At 37.5% G+C, this 24,061-nt stretch overlaps 2 protein-coding genes across 9 annotated transcripts in view; both read right to left on the bottom strand.

The window, feature by feature from the left end:
• ODAD2 (outer dynein arm docking complex subunit 2) overlaps positions 1 to 20,251 on the bottom strand; it is a 244,586-nt gene extending 224,335 nt beyond the window's left edge. For all 5 annotated transcript variants that reach the window (XM_082385958.1, XM_082385954.1, XM_082385957.1 and 2 more), the window contains exons 1-2: positions 20,027 to 20,251; positions 19,667 to 19,783 (exon numbers count right to left, since the gene is read on the bottom strand). The gene's annotated coding sequence lies outside the window, so the exon portion shown is untranslated. The remainder of the gene's footprint in view (positions 1 to 19,666; positions 19,784 to 20,026) is intronic.
• Positions 20,252 to 20,364: 113 nt separating this feature from the next.
• MPP7 (MAGUK p55 scaffold protein 7) overlaps positions 20,365 to 24,061 on the bottom strand; it is a 261,176-nt gene continuing 257,479 nt past the window's right edge. For all 4 annotated transcript variants that reach the window (XM_082385972.1, XM_082385971.1, XM_082385970.1 and 1 more), the window contains one exon: positions 20,365 to 23,150. In XM_082385972.1, coding sequence (XP_082242098.1) covers positions 22,971 to 23,150 — 180 coding nt within the window. In that variant the 3' untranslated portion in view covers positions 20,365 to 22,970. The remainder of the gene's footprint in view (positions 23,151 to 24,061) is intronic.

The following is a 24,061-nucleotide window of genomic DNA, read 5'->3' as shown; positions in this document are numbered from 1 at the left end:
TTGCATTTATTGAGATGTTCATGTGGTTTCTATCCTTCATTCTGTTAATATGGTATATCACATTAACTGATTTTCATATGTTGAACCATCTTTGCATTCCAGCAATAAATCCCACGTGATCATGGTGTATGATCCTCTTCATCTGCCGCTGAATTCATTTTGCTAATATTTTGTTGAGGATTTTTGCATCTATATTCATTAGGGAAATTGGTCTGTAATTTTCTTGTAGCATCCTTGTCTGGCATTGATACTGGGGTAATTCTGGTCTTATAAAATGAGTCTGGGGACTTCCCTGGTGGCACAGTGGTTAAGAATCTGCCTGCCAATGCAGGGGACATGGGTTCAAGCCCTGGTGTAGGAAGATCCCACATGCCGCGGAGCCACTAAGCCCGTGCGCCACAACTACTGAGCCTGCACTCTAGAGCCCGCGAGCTATACTGAGCCCGTGTGCCACAACTACTGAAGCCCGTGTGCCTACAGCCTGTGCTCTGCAACAAGAGAAGCCACCGCAATGAGAAGCCCATGCACTGCAGCAAAGAGTAGCCCCCGCTTGCCGCAACTAGAGAAAGCCCACGCACAGCAACGAAGACCCAATGCAGCCAAAAATAAATAAATAAATTTATTTAAAAAATAATAATAAAATAAAATAATTTTAAAAAATAAAATGAGTCTGGAAGTGTTCCCTCCTCTTCAGTTTTTTTGGGAAGAGTTTGAGAAGGATTGGCATTAATTCTTCTTTAAATGTTTGGTAGAATTCGCCAGTGAAACCATCTGGTCCTGGGCTTTTTTCTACTGGGAGGCTTTTGACTATTGATTCCATCTCCTTGCTAGTTATAGGTCTGTTCAGACTTCCTATTTCTTCATGATTCAGTCTTGGTAGGTTACATATTTCTAGGAATTTATCCATTTCTTCTAGATTTTGTTGTTTTTTGGTATATGTAAAGGCCATGTAAGAAGAACCCACAGCTAATATCATAATCAATGGTGAAGAACTGAAAGCTTTTCCATTAAGACCAGAAACAGGATAAGGGTGCCCACTCTCACCACTTCTATTAAACATGGCACTGGAAGTCCTAGCCAGAACAATTAGGCAAAAAACAAACAAAAACAGAAACATAAAGGTGTCTTAGTCTGTTGCAGGCTGCTATAACAAACTAGCACAGAGTGGGTGGCTTATAAAGGGCAGAAACTTTTTGTTCACAGTTCTAGGGGCTGCAAGTCCAAGATCAGGGTGACAACGTCATCAGGTAAGGGCCCTCTTTGGGGTCGCAGACTTCTCATTGTTATTCTCACATGATGGAAGGAGCTAGAGAACTCCGTGGGATCTCTTTTTTAAGAGTCCTAATATCAGTCATGAGATTTCCATCCACACTTATGACCCAATCACCTCCCAAAGGGCCTACATTTGGGGTTAGGATTTCAACACACAAATTTTGAGGAGATACAAACTTTCAGACCGTAGCAAAAAGGCATCCAAATTGGAAAGGAAGAAGTAAAATTGGTCCTGTATGCAGGTGATATGATCTTATATGTAGAAAACCTAAAGACTCCACACAGAAAAACTGGTAGAACTAGTAAATGGATTCAGTAAAGTTGCATACAACATACAAAAATCAGTTGCATTTCTATACACTAACAGCAAACTGAAAAGGAAATTAGGGAAACAATCTTTTTTACAGTAGCATCATAAAGAATAAAATACTAAGGAATAAACTTAATTAAGACAGTGAAAGGGGCTTCCCTGGTGGCACAGTGGTTGAGAATCTGCCTGCCAATGCAGGGGACACGGGTTCGAGCCCTGGTCTGGGAGGATCCCACATGCCGCGGAGCGACTGGGCCCGTGAGCCACAACTACTGAGCCTGCGCATCTGGAGCCTGTGCTCCGCAACAAGAGAGGCTGCGATAGTGAGAGGCCCGCGCACCACGATGAAGAGTGGCCCCCACTTGCCACAACTAGAGAAAGCCCTCGCACAGAAACGAAGACCCAACACAGCCATAAATAAATAAATAAATATTTAAAAAAAAATCCCAATGGTAATTTTTTTTCAGAAAAAAATTCTATAATTCATATAAAACTGAAAGAGACCCAAATAGACAAAACAATCTTTAAAAACAAGAACAAAGCTGGAGGCATTGCACTTCCTGATTTCAAAATGTATTACAAAGTTTTAGTAACTAAAACAGTATAAATACCAGCGTAACGACAGACATATAGATCAATGGAACAGAAGAGAGAGCCCAGAGATAAATCCACACAAATATATGGTCAACTGATCTTTAACAAGTGTGCCAAAAATGCACAATAGGTAAAGGATAATCTTTTCAACAAATGGTGTTTGCAAAACTGGATATCCACATGTAAAAGAATGAAATTGGACCCTTATCTGACACCTTACATAAAAATCAATTCAAAATGCATTAAAGATCTAAGCATAAGACCTGAAACTATAAAACTCCTAGAAGAAAACATAGGGGGAAAGCTTCATGACATTGGTCTTCACAATGATTTCTTGGATATGACACCAAAAGCACAGATAAGTGTGACTACATCAAACTTAAAAGCACAGCAAAAGAAATCCAAGAGGGTGAAAAGGCAACCAGTGGAGTGGGAGAAAATATTTGCAAACCATTTATCTGATAAGGGATTAAGTTCCAAAATATGAAAGGAACTCCCACAACTCAATAGCAAAAAAAAAAAATCCTGATTTAAAAATGGTCTCAGGACTTGAATTGACATTTCACCAAAGATTTACAAATGGCCAAGAGTATATGAAAAGATGTTCAATGTCACTGATTATCAGGGAAATGCAAATCAAAACAAAAGAGACAAGAAGTGTTGTGGATGTGGAGAAATCAGAACTCCTGTACTCCTTTGCTGGGAACGCAAATGGTACAGCCACTATGGAAAACAGTACGGAGGTTCCTCAAAAAACTAAATATAGAACTACCTTATGACTCAGCAATCCACTTAGGGCTACTTATCCAAAAGAACTGAAATGAGGATCTCAAAGAGATTTCTTCCCTCCCACGTTTATAGCAGCACTATTCACAATAGCTAAGATGTGGAAACAACTTAAATGTCCATCGATGGAAGAATGGAGTTTTTAAAATGTGCTATATATGTACAACAGAATGTTATTCAGCTTTAAAAAAGATGGAAATCCTACAATATATGACAACAGGGGTGAACCTTGAGGAAGCTATGCTAAGTTAAATAAGCCAGTCGCAGAAGGACATATACTGCATGATTCCACTTCTTTAGGTTATCTAAAATAGTCAACCTCTTAGAAGCAAAGAATAGAATGGTGGTTGTCAGGGGCTGCGGGGAGGTGGAAATGGGGAGTTGCTGATTAACAGGTCTAATATTTCTGTTTTGCAAGATGAGTAATTTTAGAGATCTGTTTACAACATTGTGCCTATAGATAACAATAGTGTATTGTAAACTTTAAAATTTGTTAAGAGGGTAGATCTTAAGTGTTCTTACCACAATAAAATAAAAGAGGGAGAGAGAGGGAAGAGAGGATGGAGCTAAGAGATTTCTGATAGGATTCAGTGGCTTTATGTCTGTAGGGGGTGAACATACTAGTTTTCTATTCCTGGGTAACACTTACTACAAACTTAGTAGTTTAAAACAACACCCATTTTTAGCTCACAGCTTTGTAGGTCAGAAGTCCAGGCACGGCTGAGTTCTCTGTTCAGGTCTCACAAGTCTAACATCAAGGTTTCAGCAGGACTTACTGCTCATCTCACTTGGAGCTCAGGGTCCATTTCCAAGCTCAGCTGGTTGTAGGCAGCATTCACTTCTTGCAGTTGTAGGACCAAGGTCCTAGCTTTCTTGCTGTCAGCCGGGGACTGCTCTCAGGTCCTAGGGGCTAATCGTATTCATTGCCGTGTGGTCCCCTCCATCGTCAAAACCAGCAACAGAGAATCTCCTCATATCAAATCCTTCTCACACTTCAAATCTTTTTTTTTTTTTTTTTCTATCAGGAAAAGCCCAGGCACTTTTTAGGGGCATACTTGATTAGACCAGGGTAAATCCCTTTTTTTAAAGGCACCTGATTTGAAACCCTTAATTCCATCTGCCAAATCCCTTTATAGGAGCACCTAAATTAATATTTGATTGAACAACTGGGAGAAGGTGCAGTAGGTACACCAGAGGGTGGGCATTCTGGGGGTCATCTACAAATTTTGTGTTTTTCTAACACAGTAGAGAAGTGAGGGTAGACTGGGAGAGTTCTAGCTGGAGACATTGGAGGGTCAGTGAAGCCATTGACTAAGGCTGAAAACACAGAAGGTGAAAGAGTTTTGGTGGGAAGGTGAGCTCAGATTTAGAATACATGAGATAAAGAGTTTAAAAGAAAAAATCTCAACGAAGCAATTTTTTGTATATAAGAATATCTCCTGCCAGCCTGCCTTATAAGGGCTGAGCCCCAATAGTATTTTCTTTTTGAGGAATATAAAACTATTGGTAAAAAAATAAGTTATTAAAAGGAACTGATCTTAAGGGAATATGGGCATAAAATAATTATAATTTATAAAAATATTTTGCTCATCTCAGCTCTCTGAAAGTTCTAAAGAATATTCTCTAACTCATAATGGGTATAAAATGGGCCTGAAGATGAGGGCCCAGAGTTTTATTCTCTAACTCCTGAGAGAACCTGGCCCCAAGTTTTCATTGCAGTTGGTATTTCCACCCCATGGCAGGAAATGGCAGTCTGCTGGATAACGGCGCTGTACCAGTGGAAGACCTCAGTGTGAGAGGTTGCAAGGTAATGTTCCTTCTTCCTCCAAAAGCTATCCATAAGTCTAAACTATCAACTACCCAGGGCAGCACTTCCAGAGATTACGAAAAGGCCTTCCACTGTCTAGTTACACCCTTTTCCATTATTCCTCCCACCTTCCCACGAATTCTTGACATGCCAGCATTGCAGGTGGGGGAGGGGAGCCCAGTATAACTAACCCTCTTCTTTCATCCTGCAGCGATGAGGAGGTAGGAGGCGACACACTTAAGGATAAACAACTGCACGGTAATTGGCCCATTGCTGATAGACATATGCATGAGGTGCTGGAGAGATCAAGGATGGAAATGAAGGTCAAAATCCAGCCAGGGGACGGATCATGAAAGCCTTTTCATACGAGGACTTGTTGTTTTATCTTGCTTTGTATTATAGATGTCTGGGAGCCAGTTTTCTATCTGTGGGGTTTTTTTTAATTTCAGAATTTGTCTCTCATTTTTTTTTACAACTTTACTGAGGTAACATTTAGGTACAAGAAACTGCATGATGTTTAAAGTGTATAGTTTGATCAGTTTTGAAGTCATTACCATAATGAAAATAACAAACGTAGCCATTATCCCCCCAAGTTTCCTCGCAGCCTCTGGTAATTCCTCTCTTCCTTCCCTTCATCCTGGCAACCACTGATCTGCTTTCTGTCATTACAGATTACCCTGAATTTTCTAAAATTTTCTATAAATGAAACCATACAGTATGTTCTCTTGTCTAGCTTCTTTTATTCACCATAACCATCTTGAGATTCATCCATATTGTTGCATGTCTCATTACCTTATTCTTTTTTATTGTGGAGTTCTATTCCATTGAATGGAGAAACCATAATTTGCTTATCCTTTTTGCCTGTTGATAGGCGTCTAGGTTATTTCCAGTTTGGGGCTATTTCAAATCATGCTGACATGGACATTTGTGTACAAGTTTTTATGTGAACTTATGCTTTTGTTTTTCTTTGGTGACTATCTAGGAGCAGAATAGCTGCGTTGTGTGACAGAAGTATGTTTAACTTAAGAAACTGCAAACTCGTTTTCCAAAGTGGCTGCACCATTTTTTCCTTCTCTCCAGCAACGTGTGAGAGGCCCAGCTGCTCCACATCCTTGCCATCACTTGGGATGGTCAGTCTTTTTCATTTCAGCCAAGCTAAAGGCTGAATAGTGGTGTCTCATTATGGTTTCAACTTGCATTTCCCTGTTGACTAATGACATTGAGCATATTTTTATACACTTATTGGCTATATATATATATATATATATATATATATATACACACACACACACACATGTTTCCTCTTGTTATCTGTTCAAATCTTTTGCCCATTTTTTATTATTGAGTTGTAGACACTGAGGGGATGTAAGCAAGAGACTGCCATAATCAAATCTGTGTTTTAGAAAAATCACTCAAGCAGGAAATATTGAGGATGAGTCACACCAGGACCAGACTGCAGAAGAGAGGCCAGTGGGGTTACTGGAATAGGTCCAGCAAGAGATGCTAAGACAGTGGCATTGGGTTAAGGAGAGACATCTCTGAGGTAGAACTGAGAAGTGCTCGTGACCATTTTTGCACACGAAAGTTAATCAAGGAAATCAAATTCAGTTGGAAATGAGGGTCTAGAATTCAAGAAAAAAAGTACCTGTATAACACTCACTATGTTATAGTTCTGGGTATCATCACAGGTATTAGCTCAGTGAAATAGTTATTTACACCTAAATTTGTCTGCTTCCTGCCTCCTCATCTCTGCAGGATGACCAAAGAAAAGGTTTAGTTATACTGGGTTCCTCTCCCCCTCATAACAATCCTAGTCAGGTGGGCACTATTATTATTAACCCACATTTTACAGATGAGGAGACCGAGACACAGAGTGAATAGGTATTATGCCTGAACATATGAACAACCAGTGTGATTAAATGTACAGAAGACAGTATGGTTTAAAAGTTAAATGCATAGAAGACAGTATGGTTTAAAGGCTAGCAAAATGTGGTTTAGGCAGCAGGCAACTCAGACTTTAAAAGCTCTATCTACCATATACTGGCTGCATAACCTTGGGCAAGTTTCTTAGACTATGTACAACTCCTTTTCAGATTGTTGTGAACAGTGAATGAGGATACATGTTAGAAGTTCCTAGAACAAAATATGTGCCCAACATGCTTTCCAGTAGATGCAGCCACGGGGAAGAATGAGATTGTCCAGGGAAAAGAACAAAGATGGGGAAAGATGGAAACTGAAGAAGCACCACCTTGGTGGACAGAGTGTGAGGAATAAAGAAAAGGGAACTGGGAGAACACATGTTCATAATACATCTGGACTCCACAGTAGGACACAGATTAACCTCCTAGCTTTCTAACGAGGGCAAACAGGTGCATATCTCGTACACTAGATTCTATGTCAAGACACACTTTCTACAAAATAAAGAACTTCTGGAATATGTTGTAACCAAAGTTGAGGTGTGATATTTGTGAGGCATCCATTCATTTTTTAAAAAATTGAACTACAAAAGCACGACGTGCTAAATAAAAAACAATTCAAATAATATAAAAAGGTATGTACTAAAAAGTGAGACTTCTCAGTACCGCCACTCTCCCCAGGTAGACCACATTAACAGTTGGTTTGGCACCTTCATGCCATTTTTTATATACCTTTACATACAAGAATGTAACATCCTTTCAGGACAATATATACACATTATTAATATGTACGTTATAATAAAATAATACAGAAAGAACCACCTCATATTTTACAACAGTAGCATAGTGGTCAAAACTATATTTTACAATTGTGTATCATTCTCTCACTGCTAATAGTAAGACTGATTATAATTTTTCCAAAATAAATTCTACTGCATTTGACATTCCTGTACAAATATGAGTTTGCAAATGAAACTGTTTGGTCTAGGGCCACGTGTATTTTAAATTTTAAGGGGACTGCAAAATTGCCCTGCAAAAATGTTTTAGCAACTTGAAGCCCACCACTATAAAATAATAGCTAATATCTATTGAACATTAACCAGATACAAATACTGTACTGGGGGCTTTATGTAAAACATCTCAATAAACCCTACTGTGTTGTCCTGTTACTATTACTTCTGCATTATAGATAAGGAAATGAAGGTGCAGGGAGGATGAGTAATTTGAATGTGGTAACATAGCTAAGAAGTGATATAGGAGTGATTTAAATCCAAATACTTTAAATGTATTATTGTCTGTAAGTTTTGCTGATTCGTTTACCTACCACTCTTGGTTTTATTCATAACTTCCTCTTTCATAAATTCATTTTCATTGCTGGAGTACATCTTTAAGTCTTTTCTTCCAGGAAGAATATAAGGGTCGCAAAACTGGCTACATCCTTGTACACCTAAGTGAGTCTGTTTTATTGCCACTCTTGAATGATAGTCTAGCTGGTTATAGAATTCTAGACTTATACTCATTTCCCCACAGTACTTGCTGTGCCTTTGTTATCTCATATCCTATTGCACATGAGACATTGAATGCCCACCAGGTTTTTCATTTCCTTCTGGGTAATCTCTCTCTCTCTCTTTCCCCCACTCTATCATGCTATGGGACTCTCTCTATTGCTGAGGTTCACAAACTTATGAAAGGAGTACTTAGAACTTTAAAGTGATTCTATCTTCAATTTAGGTAAATATATTGTTTATTTCATGTTTTTAGCTTAATTTTCTCCTAATGAGAAATTGTACTACATGGATACTGGATCTCCTGGATCTACTTTCTTTTTTTTTTAATTAAAATATAGTTGATTTACAACATCATATTAGTTTCAGGTGTACAACATAGCAGCTCAACATTTTTATAGCTATGCTCCATTTAAAGTCACTACAAAATAATGGTTATATTTCCCTGTTCTGTACAATACAACCCTGTAGCCTATCCACTTTGTACATAGCAGTTTGTACCTTTCAATCCCCTACCCCCCTCCTGCCTCTCACCCCCTCCATCTCCCCACTAGTAACAACCAGCCTGTTCTCTATACCTGTGAGTTTACTTCTGTTTTGCTGTGGTCATTCATTTGTTTTATTTTTTAGATTCCACATACAAGTGATAACATACAGTATTTGACTTTCTCTTTCTGACTTATTTCACTAAGTGTAATACCCTCTAGGTCCATCCATGTTGTTACCAATGGCAGAATTTCATTCTTTTTATTTATCTGTTGATGGTCATGAAGGTTGCTTCCATATCTTGGTTATTGTAAATAATGCTGCTATGAAAATTGGGGTGCATATATTTTTTTGAATTAGTGTTTTCATTTTCTTTGGATATATACCTAAGAGTACAATTGCTGGATCACATGGTAGTTCTGTTTTCAGTTTTTTGAATCTCTATACTGTTTTCCATAGTGGCTACTACACTAACTTACATTCCCACCAACTGTGTACTAGGGTTCCCTTTTCTCCATATTCTCGCCAACATTTGTTATTTGTGTTCTTTTTGATGACAACTATTCTGACAGATGTTGAGATGATATCTAATTGTGATTTTGATTTGCCTTTCTCCGATGATTAGCAATGTTGAGCATCTTTTCATATGCCTGTTGGCCGTCTGTATATCTTCTTTGTAAGACTGTCTATTCAGCTCTTCTGTCCATCTTTTAATTGGGTTGTTTTTTTGATATTGAGTTTTATGAGCTGTTTATATATTTTGGATATTAACCCCTTATCAGTCATATCATTTGCAAATATTTTTTCTCATTCAGTAGGTTGTCTATTTGTTTTGTTGATAACTTCCTTTGCTGTGCAGAAGCTTTTAAGTTTAATTAGGTCCTATTTGTTTATTTTTGCTTTTGTTTCTTTTACCTTAGGAGACAGATCCAAAAAAATATTGCTATGATTTATGTTATACAGTGTCTCCCTACGTTTTCTTGTAGGAGTTTTAGGGTTTCAGGTCTTACATTTAGGTCTTTAATCCATTTTGAGTTTGTTTTTGTATATGGTGTGAGGAAATGTTCTAATTTCACTCTTTTACATGTAGCTGTCCAGTTTTCCCAGTACTGCTTATTGGAGAGACTGTCTTTTCTCCATTATATATCTCCTTTGTTGTGGATTAGTTGACTGTAAGTGCATAGGTTTATTTCTGGGCTCTCTATTCTGTTCCATTGATCTATGTGCCCATTTTTGTGCTAGTACCATGCTGTTTTGATTACTGTAGCTTTGTGGTATAGTCAGAGAGCATGATACCTGAAGCTTTGTTATTTTTTCTGAAGATTGTTTTGACTCATTGGGGTTTTTTCTGGTTCCATAAAAGTTTTAGAATTATTTGTTCTAGTTCTAGTGAAAAATGTAATGGGTATTTTGATAGGGTTTGTATAAATTTGTAGACTGCTTTGGGTAATATGGACATTTTAACTATATTAATTCTTCCAATCCATGAACACAGGATATCTTTCCATTTCTTTGTATTATCTTCAGTTTCCTTCATCAATGGTTTATAATTTTCAGAGTATAGGTCTTTCACCTCTTTGGTTAAGATTATTTCTAGATACTTTATTCTTTTTGATGCAATATTAAATGGGACTTTTCTTGTTTTCTTTTTCTGGTAGTTAATTATTAGTGTATAGAAAATAGCATATGTCTATATATTAAACTTGTAATGTGCAACTTTATTGAATTCATTGATTAGTTCTAATATTTTTTTGGTGGAGACTTTAGGGTTTTCTATGTATAGTATCATGTCATCTGCAAATAGTGATGGTTTTACATCTTCCCTTCCAATTTGGATGTCTTTTATTTCTTTTTCTTGTCTGATGCCCATGGCTAGGACTTGCAGTACTATGTTAAATAAAAGTGGTGAGAGTGGGCATCCTTGTCTTGTTCCTGATCTTAGAGGAAATGCTTTCAAGTTTTCACCATTGAGTATGATGTTAGCAATGGGCTTGCCATATATGGCCTTTATTCTGTTGGGTTATGTTCCTCTATACTCACTTTCTTGAGAGATTTAATCATAAATGGATGTTGAATTTTGTCAAAAGCTTTTTCTGCATCTATTAAGATGAACATATGATTTTATTCTTCACTTTGTTAATGAGGTGTATCACATTGATTGATTTGCAGATATTGAACTATCCTTGCATGTCTGAATAAATCCCATTCAATCATGGTGTATGATCCTTTTTATATATTGTTGAATTTGTTTTGCTAATATTTTCTTGAGGAATTTTTATATGTATATTTATTAGAGATACTGGCCTATAATAATTTTCTTTAATCTTTTTTTCTTTCTTTCTTTCTTTCTTCTTTCTTTCATGTCTTTGTCTGGTTTTGGTATCAGGGTAATGGTGGCCTTGTAGAATAAATTAGGGAGTGTTCTGCTCTATTTTTTTTGGAGTAGTTTCAGAAGGATAGGTATTAGTTGTTTATATGTTTGGTCGAATTTTCCTGTGAAGCCATCTGGTCCTGGACTTTTGTTTGCTGGGAGGTTTTTTAAATACAAATTCAATTTCACTACTAGTGATCAGTCTGTTCAGATTCTCTTTTTTCCTTATTCAGTCTGGGAGGTTGTATGTTTCTAGGAATTTGTCCATTTCTTCTAGGTTGTCCAATTTTTTTCTTATATAACTGTTCATAGTATTCTTATGCTTTCTTTGAATCTTTGTGGTATCAGTCGTTATTTCTCTTCTTTCATTTCTTATTTGTTTGGGTCCTCTCTCTTTTTTTCTTGATAAGCATGGCTAAAGTCTTATCAATTTTATTTTTTCAAAAAAAACAGCTCTTGATTTTATTGATTTTTTATTGTATTTTTGTTGCTGTTGTTCTCTATTTTTTAACTTCCTCTCTGATATTTATTATTTCCTTCCTTCTGCTGACTTTGAGCTTTGCTTGTTCTTTTTCTACTTCCTTTAACTGGTAGATTAGGTTATTTGAGATTTTTCTTATTTCTTGGTGTTGGCTTGTGTGACTATAAACTTCCCTCTTAGAACTGCTTTTGCTGCATCCCATAGATTTTGGAGTGTTGTGTTTCCATTTTCATTTGTCTCAAGGTATTTTCTGATTTTCTGCTTTCTCTCTTCATTGACCTGTTGGTATTTTAGTAGCATGTTGTTTAGTCTCCACATGTTTGTGTTTTTCTCATTTTTCTTTCTGTTAGTTGATTTCTAGTTTCATACCACTGAGGTTGGAAAAAATGCTTGATGTAATTTCTATCTTCTTAAATTTGTTGAGACTTATTTTATGGCCTAGCAGGTGGTCTATCCTGGAGAACTTTCTATGTGCACTTGAAAAGAATGTGTAATCTGCTGTTTTGGGATGAGATGTCCTGTAGATATCTATAAAGTCCAACTGGTCTATTGTGTCATTTAAGACAAATTTTGCCCTATTGATTTTCTGTCTGGATGATCTGTCCACTGATGTAAGTGGGGTGTTACAGTCCCCTACTATTATTGTTTTATTATCAATTTCTCCCTTTATGTCTGTTAATATTTTCTTTATGTATTTAGGTACTCCTGTATTGGGTGCATATATGTTAATGACTGTGATATTGGTTTTTTGTATTGATACTTTTATAATTATATAGTGCCCTTCTTTGGCTTTTGTTATAGACTTTGTTTTGAGATCTATTTTGTATAACAGGAGTATTGCTATCCCTGCTTTCCTTCTGTTTCCATTTCCATGAAATATCTTTTTCCTTCCCCTCACTTTCAGTGTGCGTGTGTCTTTAGCTCTGAAGTGAGACTTTTGTAAGCAGTATATGGGTCTTTTTTTAATCCAATCTGCCACCCTATGTCTTTTAACTGGAGCATTTTAATTGATACTTAAAGTGATTATTGATAAGTATGTACTTATTCCCATTTTGTTGTTTTCTGGGTGCTTTTGTAGTTCTCTGTTCTTTTTGTTTCTTCCCTCATGGTTTGATGATTTTCTTTAGTGGCATGCTTGTGTTCCTTTTTTCCCCTAGTTTTTGTGTATCTATTATGGGTTTTTGATTTGTGGTTACCAAGGAGTTCATATATGTTGACTGTAACTATATCTACTTATTTTAAACTGGTAGTCACTTAAGTTCAAACACATTCTAAAAGATCTTCATTTTTTACTCCCCTTTCCCACATTTTGTGTATTTGATGTCATATTTTACATCTTCATGTTTATCCCTTCACTATTTATTGTAGTTTTAGATGATTTTACACTTTTTTCTTTTAATCTTCGTACTAGCTTATTTAAGTGGTTGATTCTTTGCCTTTACTCCTGGGATTTTTCCTTTTCTATAGATACTTACTTCTTCTTGTAACCTTTTCTTTTCTACACAGAGAAGAACCTTTAACATTTCTTTTAGGATATGTTTACTATTTATGAACTCTTTTAGTTTTTGCTTGTCTGAGAAATTCTTTTTCTCTCCTATTCTAAGTGATCATCTTGCTCTGTAGGGTATCCTAGGTTGCAGGTTTTTCCCTTACAGCACTTTAAATATATCTTGCCACTCCCTTCTGGCCTGCCAAGTTTCTGCAGAAAAAGCTGATAGCCTATGGGGGTTCCCTTGTATATAACTCTTTGTTTTTCTCTTGGTGATTTTAGAATCTCTCTTTAACTTTTGCCACTTTACTTATGACATGTCTTGGTGTGAATGTGTTTGCAGTCACCTTGTTTGGTACCCTCTGTGCTTCCTGTACCTGGATAACTGTTTCCTTCTTCAGGTTTGGGACGTTTTCAACCTAATTTCATCAAATACATTTTTGACCCCTTTCTCTCTCTCTTCTCCTTCTGGGACCCCTATAATGTGAATGTTGGTACACTTGATGGTGTCCCGGAGGTCCCTTAAACTGTTCTATTTTTTTAAAATTTGTTTTTCTTTTTGCTGTTCTGATTGGATAATTTCCATTACTTTGTCTTCCAGATCACTTGTGCATTCTTCTCTATCACCTAGTCTCTTGTTAATTCCTTCTAGTGTGTTTTTCATTTGTTATTATATTCTTCATTTATGACTGGTTCTTTTTTACACTTTCTAGCTCCTTGTTAAAGTTCTCACTGTGTTCATCTATTCTTTTCCTTAATTTAGTTAGCATTCTTACTGCTAATGCTTTGAACTCTTTATCTGGTAAATTTTATTTCTGTTTCAGTCGGTTTTTTTTCAGGGGTTTTCTCTTGTTCTTTCAACTGAAACAAATTCCTCTTTATTCTCATTTTGCTCATCTTTCTCTGTGTCTATGAATTTAGGTGAAATAGTTACCTATTCCAGCCTTGAAGGGATGTCCCCATATGGGAGCATCCCTGTACAGTTGTATATGCCCTGTAGCTTTGGCAGGAGAGCTGGATCTGATGTGAGCACCAGTCATGCTTCCTCCAGGGTGTGCTGGCACCTGTCACCTTGGTAAGAGTTGGGACTGGAGATGGACAGGCTAGAGCCATGGCCAGGCGTTTGTGCCAGGGCTTCTCCTCTGGTTAGTAGCCAACATCACTCTATTGCAGGGTTGTTCGGGTCCCAAGTTTCTGAAACAGAAGTCCTGAGGCTCAGGTCCGAGCTGACTCTGTTCTGTCAAGTGTGTATCCTCCTGTCTCCTAGCACCAGCACCCTCGCCCTAGAGGGGAGCAGCACTGGAGCAAGAGGGGCTGGAGTGGGTGCCTGGTGTGGAGCAGGGTATGGACTGTGGCAGTCCTGGCCCCAGCGTCCTGTACCTCTCTGTAAGCACCAGTGATGGCTGTCCCTGCCCCATTCAGAGGCCATTCCAGGTCCAAGCCAGTTCTGTCCCTCACAACTGAGCACTCCTCTCCTCCACGGCTGCTGTCATCCTAGTGTGGAGCTGTGTCACAGAACAAATGGGGCCTGAGTGGGCACTTGGCTCAGGCTGGGGCATGCCGCAGGGTGGTTGGGGGAAACCGGCCAGAGTCCCGTGCAGTTTCAATCTGCTTTCTCCGCTTTGTTTCAGGAGTAAGCAAGTCTGTGCACTCTCCTCACAAGCGGAGTCTAGGTTTCTTACAGCCCTCCTGTTAGTCCCACTGATTTTCAAACCAGCTAAGGTGACTCGTCTTTTCAGTGTCAGACCCCAGGGCTGGGGTGCAGCATATGAGGCTCAAAGCCCTCCTTCCCCAGGGGGAATCTTTCTTTGCCCATGTAATCCCCCTCCTCTTCTGGGTTCCCTTCCAGGGGCACAAGTTCCAATCTGATCGCTTTTCTTTCCTTCCTACCCAATTCCGTGTGGATCTTTCTTACAGCCTTGGTTGCACAGGAGTCTTTCTGCCAGCCTCTAGTTAGTTTTCAGTGAGAATTGCACCACATGTAACTGCATTTTGATGTGTTCATGGGGAGAGGTTAGCTCTGTGTCCTCCTACTCTGCCATCTTGATCTCCTCCCTTTGGATTTACTTGCCATGTCTCACAATTTTTCTCAACTTTCATCCTTATGCTATTAAAATTATGTTCTGGGAGAGTATGTGATCTTTCAATTTAGTATTTGGGTCTGCAGTAATGTCTACTCTCATATAATCTCATTATATGTTTTTGGAAAATACTATCAACTTTAAAGCTATTTTCTTCTGCAGCAGTATCCCCAAGGATAGTACCTGATGCTCAGTCACATATTAATCATATCAAAGCATAATATTAAAACAGGATGAGCAGTACAGCTCAAAGGGTGCAAAATAGATGGGATTTGAATAGCCATCCGTCTGAAGCAGCAAGAATCACTCCTATCATACTCAGTGGTCTCTTCCTATAAGAGAGATTTCTGTGACGTCCCTTTTGCTATCTTGAAATGAAATCCATAGATACAGGGTAGTCTACACAGTTAAAAAGAAACCCCAGGGACTTCCCTGGTGGTCCAGTGGTTGAGAATCCACACTTCCACTGCAGGGGGCACGGGTTCGATCCCTGGTTGAGGAACTAAGATCCCGCATGCCACGCGGTGCAGCAAAATAAAATAAAATAAAATAATAAAATGGAACCCCATTGTAATATAAGGGAGAAGGAAAAGGAGAGCAATGGAAAGTAAAATAGCTCACATTGTGAGATGTAAATGCTCAAGCAGCAGTTCCCCAAAGACAGCAGTGATCACGTGCATGGGGTAGGTTCACACATCGTGGCATGGGTGTGTCCTGACATGCAATGTTGGAGACTGACAGCATGAGTGGTATTGCCATTAGTGACATGATGTTCCAAAATAGTGAAAAACTCTTGGTAAAGTTCTGAAAAAATGAAATACTATCTTCCTTTGATTTACATGGTAGCGCATTCCTGGAAAAGTCAGTGTATATTACAACCTAGCCAAAATACCACTCATGTTATTCTTTCCTGAGTTGCTTGAGCTAGTGTTTATTTTTATTTTTTTTTCCCTTCAAAAAGCTTTTAAGCCAACAAGTTTTCCTGAGCTCAGTTTTTTAGTCCTAGTCCATAGATTCTGAGAGTTACACTGTTATTTTCTGAATAATCTACAATTTTATTTTTAGTTAGTCCATGATCAGAATACTTTTTTTAAATTTTGAGTTTTTCTAAGAGGTCTTTTTTTGGTGTCTACTTGTTATTCATTTTTACTTCTATTGGACTGTGGTCATTAGATGTAATTTGAAGTATTTAAATATTTTGGAATTTAATGAGGTTTTTCTTGTAGCTTACTTGAGGACTGGGTTTTATAAATGCTCAGTGTGGCTCTTGAATAGAAGGTGTAATCTCAGTTTGCAGGAAAAAGCATTCTTTCCATGGCTATGAGATTGGCTGAGGAGTTGTGATATATGGACCTTCTATAACTGTTTTCTTCAAGGTCTAAGAGAAGTATTTTAAAGATTATCAAATAACATGGTTTTATTGACTGCACTTCTCAAGGTTTTACCCTGTGTCTTCGATGCTCTTCCTTTTGTGGCTTATACCACTGATTACTAAAGAATGACTTTTGGACCCAACTGATAAACACTGAACTCAATTTTGATATTATAATTGTGCCTTCTGTTTTCTTATTTTCTTGCTTTCTTTTTGTTTACATCTGCCTGGCTTATTTTTGTCAATCCTCTTACTTTAAATCTTTCTCTTCTTGAAGAATATGGTTGATGTCCATTTTTGATGTAGTTGAAAAATGGTCTCAATACGTGAGTTCACAGCATTTAAATCTGTAATAAGAGACTCATTTGGCCTTGTTTCTGTCATCTCATTTAATGGAGTCTCTTTCTGATTCCTCTTTGTATTTACTTTCAATTCCACAGATGATTGCCTTCAAATACTTTTTAAAAATTTAACTAATATTTAAGCACGTTTATATTTCTTTCTTCTTTCTTTCATTCTCAGTTGTTTTGGTATCTTCTAGATTCCTAAGAGCAATGTATTTCCCTAAGTTATTACTTTATGCTATATAGCTCTTCATTGACATGTACAATAATTACATTTTGTAGCCATTGTTATTTAAACATACTGCTCTTTAGGTCTTTTCTCCGTTTAACTGGAGCCAGTGATCACAAACAGCCCACCTACTACTAACTAGCAGAGTGCCAGGCACAGAGCAGGGGCCCAATGAATGGAGCCTTTAGGTATTACTAATGCCCAGGTCAGATTAAACAGTTAAAGAGGTATTACTTTGTCCAAAATGGTAGACTCACAACCATGATAAATTTGGAAACCCAAAAACATATGAACAACTTTCCCCAAACTTAAATTTTATCCATATTGTGGAGGAAAAAAACGTGGAACCCAAGAAAAATAAAATTTAAATGGGATCTCTTGCTTTAGTTTTCGCTACAAGTTCCAGAATGTTTTAAAGCTCAGTGCATCATTGCAGGGCACGTGACACCTTTGGAAAGTGAACGTAGATACTGGGAGTGGCCTAGGTTGTCATGGATACTGCTTTCCATTAGGAATGCTTCCAGCAGCAAGTAAACAACAGCTTTTATATTAACACTTTTTCATAGAACATCTTTTTCAGTTTTATTGATATAATTAACATTGTGTAAGTTTAAGGTGTATAGTGTGATGATTTGATGCATGCATATGTGATGAAATGATTACCACAGTAAGGTTATTTAACACTTCCATCACCTCACATAATTACCTTGTGTGTGTGTGTCTGTTGATAACTCTTTTAGCTACTTTCAAGCATGTTACACAGTGTTGTTAACTAAAGTCACCATGCTGTACATCACATCCTCAGAACTTATTCATCTCATAACTGGAAGCTTGTACCTTTTGACCAACCTCCCCCTTTTCCCTCCAACCCCTGGTAACTACCATTCTATTTTCTATTTCTGAGTTCAGCTTTTGTAGATGCCATATATAAGTAATAACATATAGTTATTTGTCTTTCTCTGACCTATTTTAGTTAGAATAATGCCCTCAAGATACATCCATGTTGTCACAAAAGGCAGAATTTCCTTATTTTTAACTGTTGAATAATCTTTGTGTGTGTGTGTGTGCGCATCCCCCCATTCTTCATTCATCTGTTGAGGGACACTTGCTGTTTCCTTGTCTCAGCTGTTGTGAATAATGTTGCAATGAACGTGGAATGTGGGAGTGCAGATCTCTTTTCAAAATAGTGATTTCATTTTCTTCAGATATGTACCCAGAAGTGGAATTGCTGGGTCATATGGTAGTTCTATTTTTAGTTTTTTGAGGAACTGCCATACTGTTTTCCATAGCGGCTGCCCCAATTTACATTCTCACCAACAGAGCGTAAAAGAACATTGTTTTTTCAGTAATTAGAGGAAGGAGGTCCCAGGATTTTTTTCAGCAGCTCAGTGATGTTATGGATTTAGGATCTTTTCCTTTTTCTACTCATTCATCTATAGATTGGCCTTAGTCATCCATTGGTTTAGGGTTAGGGTTATGGCTGTCATCTTTGCAAGCACCTCAACATAACTGAAGCATCTCAAACAGGAAGCATGGGGGCAGGAGCATAAAAGGTTTTCACCTCATGCAGTTGTTTACGTCAGGGAAACAACTCTTACTCACAGCTCCTACGACAGACATTACCTCGAATTGGGTGGCATGACCAACTCAGATCCATCCTTGGGAAGAGGGGATTGTCATGATTCATTAGACCAATCATGATTCATCACTAAGGACTGGTACTCAAACAGACAAAATAGAAATATTGCATATTATGCTAAGTTTTTTGTATGTTTTTGATAATAGCCACTGTTTGAAGATCAGCCCACTATACAGGCATAGATAAATCAAGTTATATCTGACTAAAGCAACAATGTTCTGAGAAAACTCTTTGTAAACTGCTGTGCATCAAAAGGATGAACAATCACTCCCCTAATGACCAAATCTCACCTGTTTCCAGAACTGGCTCAAGTTCTAGCACCACCAGGAAGCACAATGCAGTGAAACAGGGTGGAACTGGAGGAAGCCTGACCACTGTTCAAGCCCCGATTCCTTACTCGTCACCTGTTACCTTGGGCCAGGTACGGAAGCCAGCGCCTTGGTTTCCTCAACTGTAAAATGTGAAGCTACCACTCCCATACAAGGCAGCGGTAAGGATTAAATGAAATCGTAGGCATATCATACAGATGTCTGATGTTAATAAGGACAGTTTGGTCTGACGGTGAGTAGGCCCACATAGGTGAATGTGAACAAGACAGCTGTTACAAAAGTAAAAACATTCCCTGCCCTGCAGAAGCTGAAGCGTAAGTGAGCACGCGTTTGGAAAGGAACTGCGGCAGCAGAAGAAGGGCTGGGATACAATCAAGGGGCATTTCTTTCAGCTGGTATCAGTTATATTCCATACTAGTGGTTGCAAACAGAAGTTGGTTCACTTTCCTGTTGAGAATCACCCAGTGAATTCTGGATGTATCATTTGGAAGTAATGGTATTTTTATAAAACAATAAAGCTGGTCACAGAAATTATTTAGGAAGCTTCCTGAAAATTTACTAATAGGAGAACTGTTTGTGTGGAGTAATTAAGAATATTTATGCAGCTACTTTTAAACTGTGTGATGTGAGAGTGAGCATTGTGAAGCGAGCTTACCATCAGGGAGCACCTCTAGCCCAGGCTTTGTTCCAAGCACATTACACGGATCGATTCTTTCATTTCATGTCCACAACAATCCCATGAGGTAAGCACTCTTATTATCTCCATTATTTTCTGGTGAGAAAACGACAGTGAGATTAAATGAGGTTATAAAACTCGTAATAGGCAGAATCTGAACTCAACAATCCAGCTCCAGATCCCCCGCCCCTAACTGCTACATCCTACAGCCTCTCAGTGGAAGCAGAGCTGGGCTAACTTGTTCAGCTGCTTAGCAAGGCCAGTGCCACTTAGCCTGTCTGTATAAGCAGGTGGCAGTTTGTCCTCACATGCAGAGCTGGAAAAGTCTACTTTGCCTACCTGGAACAGGGGCAGAGGATGTGAGTGACGCTCGATGCCTGATGGAAAGACGCGGGGCGGGGTGTCCCCATCATGGACAGGCTGGGACCAACCATCCCATTCTTTGCTCCACAGCTTTAAATGGCTGGACCGTGTGGGTAAGAGCGAGGCTAGTGAAGTCCACCTCTCCAACAACCTGGATGAAACCGATTAATGTTTGAAACAAATGTGAAATTTAATTTTAGACAGAGCCAGTTCAAATATATCACTTGGTGTCATTAAAAAAACAATTTTTTCCACCCTTGGAAACAGTGAAGTAGATACCAAGTGCAAGAGCCATCTTCAAGACAGTACACACATAATTTGAAGATACTTTATTAAGCTCAAAGGTTTTCCATTACTTTTATTTATAAACTCTTACTAGTCAAAAAGAAAATAAATAATAAAAATCTATATCTTCAGGAAACTTTTAACAACATAATTTCGTTTTACACGTTTGTCAATTTTAAATTATTACAATTTAGATACATTCAATCATTACACAATACCAGGAAGGTCAGCCTTAAAGATATCGATAATGTCTATACTGGTAAGTAAAATAATGGTAAAAAAAAAAAAAAAAAAAAGATTCCAGTATGTTAATGATGGGAATATAGAATTATCTTCTTGATCTTGGATTTTAAATATATGGACTTAAAAAAACCAATATTCCTGTTCTCTCAAATAGCGGCTGACACTGTCTCAGAAGCAAGCTGTCTAAAGAACTAGTCTGTCCTTGCTAGAGCGGGAGCTGAGTATGCATAAAGTACAGAATCAAGGGCCCTTTGCAACATTAATCAAAGGCCATGGAGTTGGCCCTGCCGCATTAAATTTTAACCGAATCTCTTTTCTAAGCATCAAGGTGGCCACGTAAACGTCACTTGCAAGACCACGTATGTATATTACCCGATAAAAGATTTTTCAAATTGCTGAAGTGCCTCTTTTCATTTTAAAAAATACTGCCCAGCTCTCATGTAAAAAGGGAGAAAGGCTGGACAATTATATTTCTATAACACCTCCACCACCATCACCAAAAAGGACTCCGTTTCTACCACGTTACACTATCTCTACCTCCGCAGGAAAGAACTGAGGCAATTGTCTGTAAATGAAAAAAAACAAAACCAAAAACAAACCATGTACTATTTCTGAACAAAGTATTTGGACTGCCTAAATTATAATTCATTTCCTAGGAAGTCCTGATTTTTCGGAAATTTCAGTCAATGTTCAAAGAGAATATTCTACCCAAACCACCTAAGGAAGATTTGTACTTTCTTAGACCAGCCACACAACTATAAAGTATGGCTTCAGTATTAGATCTGGCAACCCACCAACCCCTTTTTAAACTAAATTGCTTGCTATTTAGTTAATTAACTTAGAACTTGCTGTTTGGATTATGCTGTCAAGTAACAATGTCTGGTTATCTAACTATTTAGCTGTGAGTGTGTATTAAGGTATGAAATTTGACACGTCCGAAGGAAACTCAGTGAGTCATGCTATCAAATGTGCACACAGAACACACTTGTGGATCTGCATATGAATAAAGCTCAAATATTTACATGGAATGTTGACCCTGACTTATAAAACTACTATCTTAAATTATGACATCTTTACATACAATTTATTTTATGAATAGCCTCATTTGATAATTAAAAAAATATGTCTTTCAAATATTTCATAAATATATAAAATTTCACTACACTATTTTTCTTTAAACAGGACATCTAAACTCTCTTTACAAATCAACAAAAAATATTGTTTTTTCTGTTTGAAAGTCACAGATGCAATGATTTCTGACTGACAGGGTCTTATGGCATGCAAGAATGGGAGGACATGTTCTCTTATACAACTATGGACATTTCTGGTATTTTGAGCTATATAATTTACTCACTGAAGATGAGTAGCATCAAAGAAAAATGAGAGATCCCATCTAAATATTTACAACAAAAGAGTCTTTCTTAAACTTCTTTAAAAATGGCAAGATTAGGATGGTATCTGGCCAGTGTTAAGAAATATTTTGATGACAAAGAAATAAGTTAATATCACATGAAAAGTTTTCTAAAATATATCTTATAGTGCAATTTAAATATATTGTGATCAATTGCACACATTTGAAAAATGATCACATTTTCTTTAACTGTATCAGTAGCATGTAAAACCTACTTTTAGAATAGGAATCATTCTTATAATTTATTGGGAAAATCCAAAGCCAGATAACTGGCTCCAGAATTTCTGGTGAGTCCAGGAATATTTTATGAGGATTTACAAATAAAAATGTCCTTTGTAATCTTACTTGCCCCAGGATATCGCCATTCTTAAGCCATAAAGAAAGGTTTTTAGTTTCATAAATAATAATTTTTAAAAGCCCATCTTCCCTTATTAAACATTTGTTGAGTCACTGATATATGCACTCATAAGGCCTTCTCAAACTGTAACTGTGAATATATTGTGTCTACGTAAGAAAAAGGTTGCACTTCCTGAATAGTAAGAGGACTCGGCCTTACTGCCAGCCCAGTTCGCAGTCCTGAAGACCGCGAACTGAATGTATTCAGCGGTTGACATGCAAACTCCAAGGGAGTGACGATGTCGGAGACCAGCTGAAGCACTGAACTCCCGTGTACATTCTCCAGCTATGTCTCTCTAAAAAGTTCAACCCCATTTTGGAGATTGAGCTACACAGTCAAGACAACCAGAAGGCTGAAAGCTTTGCTCAGAATACGGTACTGTGCAGATTTTGATTGTGGACCTTAAACTCAAACACTGTGCTTGAAATAAGGCTGTAAAAAGATACAAACAAAACCAACATTCAATTTTAACCAAGATTGCACATCTTAACAGTGATATAGATTAAAAAACCCTACCACCAAAATATGGTAACTGATTTAATCATGCACTCTACAGAAAAGATAATTATGGAAATTTCCCTTAGTTATGAATGCAACCAGCTCACTGGAACCCAGTGGGTATCTGTCTCCAATTTGTCAAAAGTTGTTTTTAGCTCACTGAATGCCATGGTGAGATCATCATTTACTATAGTTTTGTCAAAAAGATGACCATATTGACTTTCCATTATCTGGGCAGATTTAATCATTTCTTGAAAGTCTTCTTCCTACAAAAAGAAGTATTTTTAAAAATTGGTTAACTAGGCAATTTTATCACGTCACGTCAATGCAAATATTGCACAACTGGTTTATCTAATGTTGTTCCGTGTTCACTATTTCACCTCAGCCACGAAAGAAAATTACCTCTTTAACTATAAATTCTTCAGAAGCCATAATTTCTAATACCCTTTCTCTCTATTTGCTTGTAACTAAACTGCCCTGGCAAGAGTCAAAACTCCTGTCTTACCTAAACTTCAGGATAATTAGTCACTCGCTTATCATTACAGAGATATTTCAGTATTAAAGTAGAATTGTTTACCCTGAGGCTTTGCCTGCCTTGTTCACATTTATTCATAGCAAGGAATGTATAACAAACTACTTTTTCAGAGTTGGATACATTTATGAAAGGACACTTATATCATGTCCTTCTACGTCTCAGTAAAAGTGGGAAGTGGGCCAGGGGCCCTTCATACTCACATTTTTAAAACCAGTAAGAATTTTAGTTGATTATAAAACAAGACTATATACATAAATGTGAGTTAAATCTTATGCTATCATTTATTTTCTTCATTGAGAAATTTTCACCTAGTACAATACTATAATAAATAGTACAATAATTCTTTATACTGTGACATCCTGGAGTCATTTCAGAGTCTACATTTCAATGTCATAGAAGATTTTCACAACAACAGAAATTTTAATTTTAGTGTTAATCCAGAGCCCTGAGTAATTAACCTCATATAACAGCACCTGTTCAGTATGGTTGTGTATTGTCAGTACTTTAGAAAAAAGATATTTTTAAAATACTGGGAATCAAAAACATTACCTGTATTTGGTACCCACAATTAATAGTTTACAAATTAATACAGCCTAAAGTTAAAGATGAGTTAATTAAGAGAGGGAGAGGAAAAAACCTTCT

Source organism: Balaenoptera borealis (assembly GCF_965194805.1).
Source record: "Balaenoptera borealis genome assembly, chromosome: 3".
In the NCBI taxonomy this organism is placed as follows: Eukaryota; Metazoa; Chordata; class Mammalia; order Artiodactyla; family Balaenopteridae; genus Balaenoptera; species Balaenoptera borealis.
The sequence above is the reverse complement of the archived record's forward strand: the minus strand, read 5'-3'. Positions and strand labels throughout refer to the sequence as shown.